Source organism: Prinia subflava, chromosome 8 (genome assembly GCF_021018805.1).
Source record: "Prinia subflava isolate CZ2003 ecotype Zambia chromosome 8, Cam_Psub_1.2, whole genome shotgun sequence".
NCBI classification, from domain to species: Eukaryota; Metazoa; Chordata; class Aves; order Passeriformes; family Cisticolidae; genus Prinia; species Prinia subflava.
Window position 1 is genome coordinate 16,659,083 of NC_086254.1, and position 12,477 is coordinate 16,671,559.

Consider the following 12,477-nt stretch of genomic DNA (forward strand, 5'->3'; position numbering starts at 1 on the left):
TGTGTCCTTGCAGCCCTTCCAGCACCGCCCCGGGGATCCTGGGGGTGTTGTTGTGTCAGGAGGGGCTTTGCTCCAGCCCCCATCGCCTGGGGACAGCTTTACCTGAGACCTGCTGCCTTCTCCAGAGGTCTCTGCAGGAACTCGTGTTCCGGCCTGTGGAGAAACAGAATTAACTTTGTTTAGCAGGAGCAGCAGTGTCTGTGTGGTGTTGGTGGCCTCAGCTGCTGTCCCTGCTGCCTGGGGCCGCCTGGCTCTCACTCCCGGGCAGGGTTTCAGTCACAGCCAGCCCTGGCTCTGCCCAGCTCAGCACTGGGAACTGCCTGGAGCCCCAAACCCTTTCCTGGAGCAGGGATTCCCAGTCCTGGCAGTCACTGATCTCAGCTGGGCGTCTTGGACTTTCTCTCTGCTGTACAAAGGGTTCAGTCAACAGGGGCAGGAGTTCAGGCACAGAAGAGTCTTGGTTCACATCAGTTTTGGAAGGGAGAAGTCTCAGGTAAAAGTCACTGAAATTAGAACTCAGCTCTTTGTGTGCAGCGAGATCGTCCCTCTGGAGACAAGGTCTAGTGCTTCCTCACAGTGCTTGAAAATGGGAAGGCTTTCATAATATCTCAGGTTCTTCTTCTCTTACAAAGAAACAGAACGTATCCAGCTGAGAAAAAACCCTTCCCTGTTCTCTTAGGAGCTGATGGGGGCTGTGGCTGCAGAGCCCTGCTGGGTGGAGAGCGGGGTCTGTTCCCCCTGCCGGGGCTCCCGGGGCTCCCGGATTCTGCCCGGGAACCTTCCAGAGCTCATTAGGGCACTGCTTAATTGAGGCCACCTGAAAAACCCAGAGGAGCTGCAGCCCTGTCCTGTTGAAATGTTCTTTAGGTGGGACTGCACATGGGAAAATCCTGTGCTTTGCTGTGTCTGGGCTAAAGAATCCAGAGTGCCAGGTGGTGCTGCTTCTATTGAGGCAGTAAACCTTTTAATTAATTAATAAGGCTTTGCAGGAAGTAGTTTTATCCTTTAATTAATTGATTAAGCTTTGCATGAGGTAGTTTTTGATCTCCCTTCCTCACTGGAGCATGTATTTTCACTCTTTGCTCTCAGTTTATTGACTAAGAATTGGAATTTTGTGAGAGAATCTTGAGGGAAAGATGGGATAAAGCCTGGCTTTGCCTGTTTGTTTTTTCCCTGGTCGTGGGTAAAGCTGCAGATCCCGGGAAGCCTCTGAGCAGATGGTGCTGGCAGGGCTCCTCCTCAGGGCGAATCCGGGCGCCTCTCCCGAGCCAGCTCCTCCCGGGACCCTGGCGGGCTCCCCTCGGCCCCCCGGCATTCCCAGCCCCAGAAACAGCTCCAGGATTCCCGGGAAGGCTGTGCCAGAGTTTGGGGTGTTCCTGGCCCTGCCCCTGCCCTGCTTTCCCCTGGGCTCGGCCGTGTGTGAGGAGCTTTGAGCTGCCCTGGCAGATGGATCCCCATTCCTGGGGCTCACCCGGCCTTTCCTCCCCGGGTTCCTGCAGGGAATTCCTGCATCCCCAGGGGCCTGGGCAATCTGTGCTTCCCAAAGTGCTGACCCTGAAACTGTGATTTCTGCTCCCAAAAGGCAATTTCTGCTCCCAAAAGGCAATTTCTGCTCCCAAAAGGCAATTTTTGTTCCTTGTTTGGCAAGGTCGGGAATCTCCTTGGGCAGGGCCACCCTGAAGATGGAGGGGTGCTTAAAGGGCCCTTTTGTTTCCAAACTGCAACAATTTCTGTTGGAAATTGGAAGTATCCTGGGGTGAACGGGGTGAAATGGAAGTTTTCTCCCTCAAGTGGTTTTGCTCTGGGATTTCCTGCAATACTGGGATTCATAATTTGATTTTATTCTGGACTGGGTTCTGCATCTCTGGCTCCTGGCTTGGGAGGGGCTTTTCTGACTGTGAGAAGCTGTGATTTTCTGCATAAAATTCCTCTAAAGACTCCTTGGGGAAGGACATAAGACTTGCAGATCCTTGTTTTGAAACAAATTTGCATAAAAGTGACTGTGTAAAACTCTAACGTTTCCTGGTTTCTAAAATTTCACTCAGAACTGTTCCTGTGCCTTTGAAATGAAAAGTTATTCGCAGTTAGAATGAAACCTTGGTGCCCTGGGTGTACCCTGGTGTGGGCTGTGTCCCCCTCACCAGAACCTCCGATTGCCCTTCTGGATTTCCAGCACAGCCTTTAAAAAGTCCATTTTAAAAACTGTGATTTCATCCCGAATCGTTTGAGAGTTTGTTTTGGGCGTTTTGGAATTGTGCATCTGTATTTCTTGTAAGACTTGCCTGACACTTTGTTCTATTTATGTACACTGCAAGTACAAAGTGTAATGAAACTACATTAAAACCCCCTTAATTTTATAATTTTTAATGTCTAGCACATGAAAAAAACCCCAAATTAGGGAAAGGTGAACCTGGACAGAAAATGGTGGAGCGTTTTGGTGGCAATGCACACCGACAGTGCTGAAGGTGGTGAGGGGTTGTTTTTGTGGCCCCGTCCTGCTGAGACTCCTCTCTGTGGTGAGCTCGGGGAGATGTTAGCCCGTGGTCTGTATTTAGCCCCAGTCTGAGCTCTCGGGTGATCCTGGTGTCAGGAGTTCCTGACTAAGTGGATTTTTGGTTAGAAGCTCCTCTGTTAGAGGAGGTTCTTACAAATCCCCCCTTGCGAGAGGGAGAAAATGGAAAATCTCTCCAGGCTTTCTGTGGGACTCGTTGGAGCTGGGAGTTAAAACCCGAAGGTTTTAAGCGTTGTTTTCTTCTGCCCCTTTCCCTCCTTTGTCCCCGCGTGTCCCCTCTGCAGGACTGGAGCTATGGGGTCGGAAAACCCGAGCCCGCAGAACCCCGGCTGCAAGATCATGACCTTCCGGCCCTCGCTGGAGGAGTTCCGCGACTTCGGGAGGTTCATCGCCTACATGGAGTCCCAGGGAGCGCACCGGGCCGGGCTGGCCAAGGTGAGGGCCGGGCTGGCCACGGGGAGGGCCGGGCTGGCCACGGGGAGGGCCGGGCTGGCCACGGGGAGGGGCTGGGCTGGGCAAGGTGAGGGCCGGGCTGGGCAAGGTGAGGGCCGGGCTGGGCAAGGAGAGGGCCGGGCTGGGCAAGGAGAGGGCCGGGCTGGCCACGGGGAGGGCCGGGCTGGCCACAGGGAGGGGCTGGGCTGGGCAAGGAGAGGGGCTGGGCAAGGAGAGGGGGTGCCCAAGGGGAGGGGGTGCCCAAGGTGAGGGGGTCCCCAAGGTGGAAGGGGTGCCCAAGGGGAGGGGGTGCTGGGGCTGGAGCTCCTTCCAGGAGCGCAGATCCTGCAGCCCTTTGTGTTCATGGAGTTGTGCTTTAGCAAACTGTACCTGGAGTCTCTGCTCTGGTTGTGGGGAGAGGAAAGGAGAGGAGCTACAGGGCTTCTGTAGAGCTGTGGAAGGTCCTGAGCTGGAGGGACCCGCAGGATGATCCAGTGCAGCTCCTGGCCTGCACAGACACCACAGCAGTCCCACGCTGTGCATCCCTGAGAGCCCCTGGAGCTCTGGCAGGGCTGGGACCATTCCCTGCAGTGCCCCAGCAGCCTCTGGTTATGAGAACTTCTCATGTGAAGCTTCTAAATTCCAGTACCTGACACAGAACTGCTTGGAAAACTCCAGGACTAAGCGATTAGAAAGGGTATTTCTGTGGCCATGTCACCACAGGCTGATGAGATCATTTGTTCTGACAAGGACTCGTTAGGAGCGGTATTTAGCTGGCCTTAATAAAGCACAGCGGAGAAATAAAGCTGTTAGGCATGAAATAATTCTTATTTCTTCTAAAACATAGGTCAATTAGTGGGTTTATTGCTGCTCTAAAGAGAGCTGGCTATTGATGAAGAGCTCTCCGTGGAATGTTTCCTTGTCCACTCATGTGTACAAGCAATTACCTTCCAGGACTCTGCTAGGGAGATCATTTTAATAAAACTTGTTGGTAACTTCCAGGTATTGTATAGAAATTACTTCACTTGGAGGATTATTCTGAGCATTCCAGGTCGGTTTTGTGTCTCCTGCAGTTCAGACCCTGTAAGGGAAGTCGAGCCCACCCTGCCCAGCCAAACCAACAACTCCAGTGTCTGTTAGAATTCCCTGTTTTTTGTTCTCCCTGTCTCAGTTTGAAAGGCAGGTGTCTGCTAGGGAGGGCAGGGCCTCCCCTGGAATGGAGAATTCAAACCCCTCCCTCCAAACTGGGCCAAATTGCCCCCACCCCGTCCTTTACCTGCCCCCAGACCTCCTTTCCCCTCGGAGGGGAAGCTCCCTGAGACCCCAGAGGTGCAGCCCGGTGCTCCTTTGGCCTGTTCTTTGTTTTCCTTTCCCTGTGGCACCTCAGGGATGACTCTGTAACCCCCAATCCATCCCTGCCCGCAGGTGATCCCGCCCAAGGAGTGGCGGCCGCGGCGCTCGTACGACGACATCGATGCCATGGTGATCCCGGCGCCCATCCAGCAGGTGGTGACCGGGCAGTCGGGGCTCTTCACCCAGTACAACATCCAGAAGAAGCCCATGACCGTGGGCGAGTACCGGCGCCTGGCCAACAGCGAGAAGTGCGTGTGGCAGGGCCCTGCCATCTGCCACGGGTGGCTCTGGGCTTTTCCTGGCACCGCTGGCAGGGAAAAGCAGCCGTGTTAAAGGGGGAGCTGCTTTTCCTTGAGTCTCAGAGGGGTTTGTAACTTGGTGGGTTTTAGGGGTGTCTTGGATCTTTTTCTGGGAGTTGGTGTAGAAAGATTGTTCGAGGTCAGTGTTTGGCTGAGTCTTCCTGAAAAGAATGGCTTGGGAGCAAAAAGAGATCTCTTGGCTGTTCTGGAAAAGGGGTTCCGTGGCTGGGGTAGAAATCCAAATACCTTGGAGTGCTTGGGCTGGTCCTGGTGACACGGGTGGGACCCTGCAGGGCACTTCGGTCAGCTGGGCTGTGCCAGCTGCAGTTGCATCCTGGCTCCAGGCTCTGGAGTTTTCCAGAGTTCTGGAGGACCCTGGGTTTTAATCAGTATTGAGTTTATGCAGTCCTGGCTTTAAGCTGAAGGAGGGTGGATTTAGATGGGATTTTGGGAAGAGATTCCTCCCTGGCAGGGTGGGCAGGCCCTGGCACAGGGTGCCCAGAGCAGCTGTGGCTGCCCCTGGATCCCTGGCAGTGCCCAAGGCCAGGCTGGACAGGGCTTGGAGCAGCCTGGGACAGTGGGAGGTGTCCCTGCCGTGGCAGGAGTGGCACTGCAGGGGTTTAAGGTCCCTTCCAACCCAAGCCATTCCAGGATAATCAGCTCTGGAGTTTTTCTGGCACCTGGGAGCTCCAGCTGCCCTCAGCTCCCTGTGGGATGGGATCAGCTCCTGTTCTGTGGGATGGGGATGTGGTGCTGCACATCCTGGCAGTCAGCCTTCCCCGAGAGGCTTTGGGCAGAAAAGCAGCAAATTCTGTGAATTGCAGGAGCAATGCACCCCCAGGGCTGCTGCTCCTGACGTCCCTGTGTCCCTGCAGGTACTGCACCCCTCGGCACCAGGACTTCGAGGACCTGGAGCGCAAGTACTGGAAGAACCTGACCTTTGTGTCTCCCATCTATGGGGCTGACATCAGCGGCTCCCTGTACGATGCTGTAAGTGCTCTGCTCTCCTCCATTCACTTCAGACACAGACACTGACTTCCTTATTGCACTTTTCTCATTAAGGAGCAGTAATTCAGAGTTTCATTGGCATGGCCACCCTAAAAAGTCCCCAGTACCTTTGTTTTTCTCCCCTCATTACTAAAGTGGGACTAAACTTCCTCTGAGATTCTGGATAATAGTCAGTGGAAGCTGTGGAAAGCTGTTTTTTAGTAGAAAAGTGAGGAAAAGTGTGATTTAAACAAATTCTTATACAGAATGTGGCAAAAAATGTCTATACCTTGGGTTTTGTTTCTTTATTAAGGGAATAAAATGGAGATTTCTGCTGAAGCTCCTTAGAAAGCCAGAAAAAAGCAGCATTTCAAGGAAATGGTGCTTCATCAAAAATATTTTTTGATTCTTAACATAAATAAATTATTTGCATTTGGATTTTAAATTATTTGCATTTGGATTTTTTCTTTGTAGGCAGCTCCATTAGGATACAATGCACCTGCACACTGAATTATTTTACAATTCAAATTGTTTAAGCTTTTCCATGGTGAAATTTCATCCTCTGCTTCAAGTAATTCTGTAGATGATAAAGGTTTCTCTCTTCTTACTCCTTTTAGGCAGATAATTTAAATCTCTTCCTCTGTAGTGTTCTTTTGAGTGGAAATGGCCTTTTTTGGAGTGTTGTCTGATTGTGTGTGAATGTACAAGTGTCTTTTTATTATCAGTGTGGTTTCACATGGGATTAACTGGAGCAAGCAGAGGTATCTGAGGTGCTCAGAGCCAGAGACATCCCAGGGGTGCAGGGGATGTGGTGCTTGGCTGGGAGCATCACATCCTCTCCTGCTGTGGTCAGGCACAAACACTTCCCCAGCTCTCCTGTTTTACCTGGAGCTCTGAGCTGAGGGGGAAGTTCTGCCCCTTTGGCCACCCTGGGGTGTTTCTGATCGGGGAGGAACATCTGAGGGAGTGTTCTACCCTGAGTTTGTGCTGTGTTCCCTGCCAGAACAGTAGGGACTGTTAATACAGTTAATTTTTGGGTATTGCACAGTGCAGGAGCTCCTCAGCGTGCTGGAGCTCCCTCCTGCCTGCGCTCAGAGAGGAGCAGCACTTCATGTATATAAATATGTATATAAATATGTATATAAATATGTATGTAAATAAACCTTCCTGCAGCAGAGGGGGTTGAGTGAGTGCAGGTAACCCCCTGCCTGTGCTGGGGGGAGCTGTCCCAGGACAATCCTTCTGTCTGTCCCAGGACGTGGACGAGTGGAACATTGGCAACCTGAACACCCTGCTGGACATGGTGGAGCACGAGTGCGGCATCATCATCGAGGGTGTGAACACTCCCTACCTCTACTTTGGGATGTGGAAAACAACTTTTGCTTGGCACACAGAGGACATGGATCTCTACAGCATCAACTACTTGCATTTTGGGGAGCCCAAATCCTGGTGAGTGGGGGCTCCTGGACACCACTAAAATTTCCTTTCCCCAGCTCTACCAAATTCCACCAGGTTTACCTAATCTGTCAATTCCCATTTTTTCTCTCCTCTTCCCTCCTACTCTACATTTAAAAGCAATTTCACTTTCTTTCATGCTGGCTTGCTCAGAGGCCTAATTCCTGACTTTCAGCAGGATTAGGGAGACTTGTTGACATCACGATTAAAACCAGATTTCGACACTTGGGGATTTTTGCAAACTAATGCACAGGAGAGCAAATGGGATGGGAATGTGTGGATGCTTCAGAGGCTCTGTAATAGTGAAACACTGTTGTTCTTGCTCTGTGCTCTAGGCAGGAAACATCTGTTACTTTCACATTTCCATTATTTAAATACATAAATATGTGCACAGCTCCAGGGACAAGTTCAGTGAAAAGGTTACTTTTCCATGGTCATTTTTGGCGTGATGGTAAAGCATTTTTCAACACACTTGATGCATAGACTGGTTGGAAATAACTTCCCACAAAAGCAGTAGATAGTTAAGGATGAAATAAAGAATGTAGGAAATCTGGAATAAGTCACCAAGAGCCAATACGCTTCTTTTGAAAGCAATTTAAAAGTATAAGTGCAGAGACTCAGCAACCCAGGGGAGCTTTGCTGAAGATCTTGATGTGACTAATAAATATTGACATTTGCGTGCAAACTGGAGCAGAAATGTCAGGGGGAGGCTGTGCTGTCACCGTGCCCTGGCAGTGGCAGAGGGATCCTCCCCCCCTCGGGGCTGGGGCTCCCTGGGGGCTCCCGGTGGCTCCGGGTGTTGGTGCCTGTGGCCCATAAAAGCCCCCAGGGGCCAGGAGGCTGTAAATGAACGGCTCCAGTGCTCTTTTCCAGGAAAAGGGGTGCAGGGAGGGGCTGGCTCTGTGGAACATCAGTGGGAATTTTTAAAACCCTTCCAACACATCATGAAATCTGTTTCCCAGCATTGCTGATCCCTGGGCTCGCTGTCCACAGCAGATGCACGAGGATTTTGCAGAATCTCTTGTGGTACCTCTGTTAAACAAGGTTGGGCTCCAGAAATGTATTTGTGGGATGTGACTGATCCCAGGGAAAGGTTCTTCCCCAGGGGGTGCTGGGGCACTGACCAGGGCATGGTCACAGCCCCAAGAGCTCCAGGAGCATTCGGACACTGCTCTGGGACAGGGTGGGATTGTTGGGGGGTCTGTGCAGGGCCAGGGCTTGGACTGATGATCCTGTGGCTCTCCAGCTCAGAATATTCCATGATTCAGTTTGGATCCTGTCAGTTTTTCTTCCAGAATCCTTTAATTCCCATCTCCAGCAGGTGGTGCCACAGTCCACGGGAAGCTCCTCATCCCCTTTGCCATAGAACTCAGGGACACCAGCACAGCCCCAGCAGGAGTTCAGGGACACCAGCACGGTCCCAGCAGGAGCTCAGGGACACCAGCACGGTCCCAGCAGGAGTTCAGGGACACCAGCACAGCCCCAGCAGGACGGGGCTGCTGCAGGAGGGGTGTGGGCAGCTGTCCTGAGCTCTGGGTGGGGTTGCTCCATCCTTTCTCCAGGCTGTGTCTGAGTCACTCTGAGTTCTCCAAAGCTGCCCCAGCTGGGGGAAAATGAGGATTTTGAGGACAGGCCGTGTTTGGAGCAGAAGCTTTTCCCTTTCAGTGGGGTTTTCACAGGTGGGTGACAGTATGTGGCACAGGATGGGATGGGTTGTGACAGGATGCCACTGCTGGTTTGGCAGGGCCTCCCTGCTCTTCCCTGGAGCATCAGGCAGGAGTTTGCCACTCCCAAGTCACTCCTTCCTTGTTCTGCACTGTGACAGCTCCTCTGAAGGACTTCTCAGGCTCTTCTCTGAACAAGCATTGGCTGCTAAGAGCAAATCTGAATCCCCTCGGAGCAGATCTGGAACTTTCCAGGTGCCTGAGCTGCTCTGGGAGTGACTGCAGCCTCCGCAGAGCTCAGCTGGGGGAGCTCTTGGACTGCACTGGTGGAATTCCAGTGCTGCAGCCTGGCGGTGCTCGGGGAGGGCTGAAATGCTCGTTGTGTTTTGCTGGCACCACCTCTGTGGAAATTTCCCAGCTTCCTTCATCCTTTTTATAGACTCTGGGACTCTGACAGTGATCATCTTGGAAGCACCTCAGGGAATAGCAGGAGTGTGGAGAGTTACAAAGTCTACCAGTTTGGGGTTGAGCTCTAAAATAAGAGGCAGAGTTATTGTTTGGCTGTCAGAGATATTTATTCACTGGAACCAAGGACTCTGTATATTGGTAGTATCTGCTTCAAAACTGCCTGTTAAAAACTGTAACTCTTTGTTCATGTCTCCCATAAATTATCTTGGGGTGCTTCTCTCCAGGCTGTGGGAAGGGAAGGGCAGAGAGGAGCTGCTTCCCTCACAAACCTCATTTGAGTGGGTTTTAGGAAAAATCTGTATTTATTTCACAGAATCCCAGAATTGTTTGGGTTGGAAGGGAACTCTGGAGACTCCCCAGTCCAAGCCCTGCCGAGGTGGGGTCACCTGGAGCAGGGACACAGGAACGTGTCCAGGTGGGTTTGGGATGTCTCCAGAGAGGGAGGCTCCATGGGCAGCTGTCCCAGAGGGAAAGGAATTCTTCCTCAGGTTGGGGTGGGGCACCATCCTCTGACACCCCTGGGGATGTTTGTAGGGATTGATGAGGTATTTGTAGGGATTGATGAGGTATTTGTAGGGATTGATGAGGTATTTGTTGGGATTGATGAGGTATTTGTAGGGATTGATGAGGTATTTGTAGGGATTGGTGGGATCCTCTCTCAGCCTTCCCTTCCCCAGCCTGTCCAGGCCCAGCTCCTGCAGTTCCCCCTGCTGTGGGAGAGCTGAAATTCCTTCTCAGGGAGCTCTGGGTGCCCATAGGAGTTGTTCTCCTGGGTCAGGGGGATCATTACTGACTATTTCAAGTCTCTCATTTCTGTCTTTGCAGTGGTTTTCCCCTGCCAAGCAGGTGTTTGGGGGCAGGTAAAATCCCCGTGAGGCTCCTGTGTCCAGGCTGATGGAGCCTGGCGTTCCCAGCCCCAGCTGAGGGGGGTCTGTGGCTGCAGGTGCTGCTGCCACCCCCCTGCTCCTCCTGCCCTGGCCCTGCCTCCCCTGGGGCCCTGGGGTGCAGCTCCAGAGCTCCTTCAGCCCCACGAGGAGCAGTGCGAGGTCACGCAGTGATGAGGAGAACAAGGGGCTAATGGAGAGCAGCCATTTTCCTGTTTGCAGCCTCATTCAGTGATTTCTCTGTGCCCGTGGATTGCAGTGCATTTATTTATTGAGTTGTGTAGCAGTGGCAGGGGGAGCAGGGCTGTCTGTGCTCAGCCCATTCCGGGGGATTTTCCCTCTGGATGTGCTGCTCCTGCCCCTGCCCTGCTCTGGAATCCCTGCAGGATTTCCAGCTGCAGCTTGGGCAGCAGGCAGGGCAGGGTGGGCACAGCCTGAGCTGGGAGCACTGGGGGAACTGGTGTGAAGCCCCTCAGGCAGGAGCTGCCAGAGCCAGCCCTTCACTGGCTTTTTGCTCAAATTACAGGAAAATGTCCCTCTCACGTTAGGAATTTAATTGCCACCTTTTCATAGTCTCAAACTTCAGTAAAAACTGAAATGTATTTAATTCTGCAGCCCCATATTAAACCCCTCGTGGTAGGAATTTTTGCTGTATCAATTATACATATTATGTATAATTACCTCATACACTCCTGTGTGAGATCTAAAATTGAGCATATTGTCAAACGGTGCAAGCAGAAACTGATTTTATAATGACAGAAGCAACAAAGCTGAGTGCCAGGCCTCATTCTTCATGGTTATTATGGCATTTTATTGAGGAGTGGATGTGGCTCAGCCTTTGAAATTCCAAAAGAATATTTTTAGATGCTGAGGTGCTCCACCAGCACTTCCTTTTATCTCCATAAAGATGTGCACTCCCTACCTGGAGGCTTCCTGGCGTGGGGAAGTGCTGCAGGAAACTTTGAACCTCAGTATTGTGAATTTGTGATACACTTCTGGAGTGTAACATCTTTTTTTTATCAACAGTGTACCACCTGATTGGGTAAGAAAGTTATTTTTGTGGGATACTTTGTGACCCATCTTGCTGTACAGTGTTTAATTTACCTTCTCTGGGTGCTGCTGGGATGTTGCACTCCTCTCAGAAACCGCAGGTGTTAAACCAGACTGACACTGAGGAAGGTAATTGATTTTTATAAAATGTCCCTTTTCCCTTATCATGATGGATGTTTAATCCCCTTTAATTAAAACAGGGAGCCAGCTTTAGCTTTTAAGTTATATCATCTCCTCTCCAAAACACTCCCTTGCTGGAAGTGGATCATGCCTAATCTGTTTGACTTTGATATCACAAAGTACACTTTATGCCAGAACAGCAGTTTATGTGGAATTAAGGACAAATTACCAAAGGAACTTTAAAATAATATGATTAGTTGGAAGCACTGGTCACAGATACAATTACATTCCAGAAACACTTCTGGAATTCTGTCCTGTGGAAGTCTGAGGACTGCAAACCTGAGAGTCTGTGGAGTTACCCCAAACCTTTGTTGGTTAAAGTATTTTAGAATTTCTGCTTTCTTCCCTCCAGGTGCCCAGCGAGGCTCCCTGGGTGGGGCAAGTCCAGGCAAGGAGGGCAAATCCTCCTTGTGGCTGTCCCTGGATCCCTGCAAGTGTCCAGGGCAGGCTGGGACAGTGGAGATGTCCCTGCCCGTGGCAGGGGTGGCACTGGCTGGGATTTAAGGTCCCTTCAACCCAGGCCAGTCAGGGATTCCGTGGCTTTCTTGTAGCACCTCAGTTCAGTGCGTTTGTGGTGCTGCTGCCAGCAGGGAACCTCTCCCTGAGGGGGAGATCCAGGCCAGGACTGGGGGTTCCCCTGGGAGGGGTTCTCAGAGGAGCCTCTCTGTCCTTGGCTAAGAGCCCCTCCTGGGGCAGCAGCTGAGGAGCTCCCTGGGTTTATTTCTCACTCTTGTCTGCAGGAACTGCAGCTTTCCTTGCTGAACTCTTGTCCTGTCCTCCCCCAGGATAGGAAATGTTAATCCCTGGAAAACTGCCTTGGAGGAGGGAAATGACCCAATGCAGTCCTGGAGCTTAACTCTGCCTCTTCCCTGCTCATTTTCCTGCAGGGCGCTGCCCCTCGCTGCCTCCCCCGGTGATGTTCTGCTCTCCCCTGCTTTAGCTCCCTCCCAGATGTGCAATCCCAGTGCCAGCAGCTGCCTCGGTGTTTGTTCAGCACTGTGGCTGCAGGGCAGGGCATTGTCCCTTCACCATTTATTGCTCCTGCTGTTCCCCCTCAGGGGCACTGCCCGGGCTGCTGCAGCCCTGCAGGGCTCAGGTGTCACTGCAGATGTCAGATGTCACTGCAGCCCTGCAGGGCTCAGGTGTCACTGCAGCCCTGCAGGGCTCAGGTGTCACTGCAGCCCTGCGGGGCT

General features: G+C 52.0%; 1 protein-coding gene across 2 annotated transcripts in view; it reads left to right on the forward strand.

Moving 5' to 3' along the window:
* The window catches only part of KDM4B (lysine demethylase 4B), a 72,101-nt gene that overhangs the window by 6,502 nt on the left and 53,122 nt on the right, over nucleotides 1-12,477 (forward strand). For both annotated transcript variants that reach the window (XM_063403593.1, XM_063403594.1), the window contains exons 2-5: nucleotides 2,797-2,947; nucleotides 4,370-4,545; nucleotides 5,472-5,586; nucleotides 6,839-7,032. In XM_063403593.1, the coding sequence (XP_063259663.1) occupies nucleotides 2,807-2,947; nucleotides 4,370-4,545; nucleotides 5,472-5,586; nucleotides 6,839-7,032 (626 nt within the window). In that variant the 5' untranslated portion in view covers nucleotides 2,797-2,806. The remainder of the gene's footprint in view (nucleotides 1-2,796; nucleotides 2,948-4,369; nucleotides 4,546-5,471; nucleotides 5,587-6,838; nucleotides 7,033-12,477) is intronic.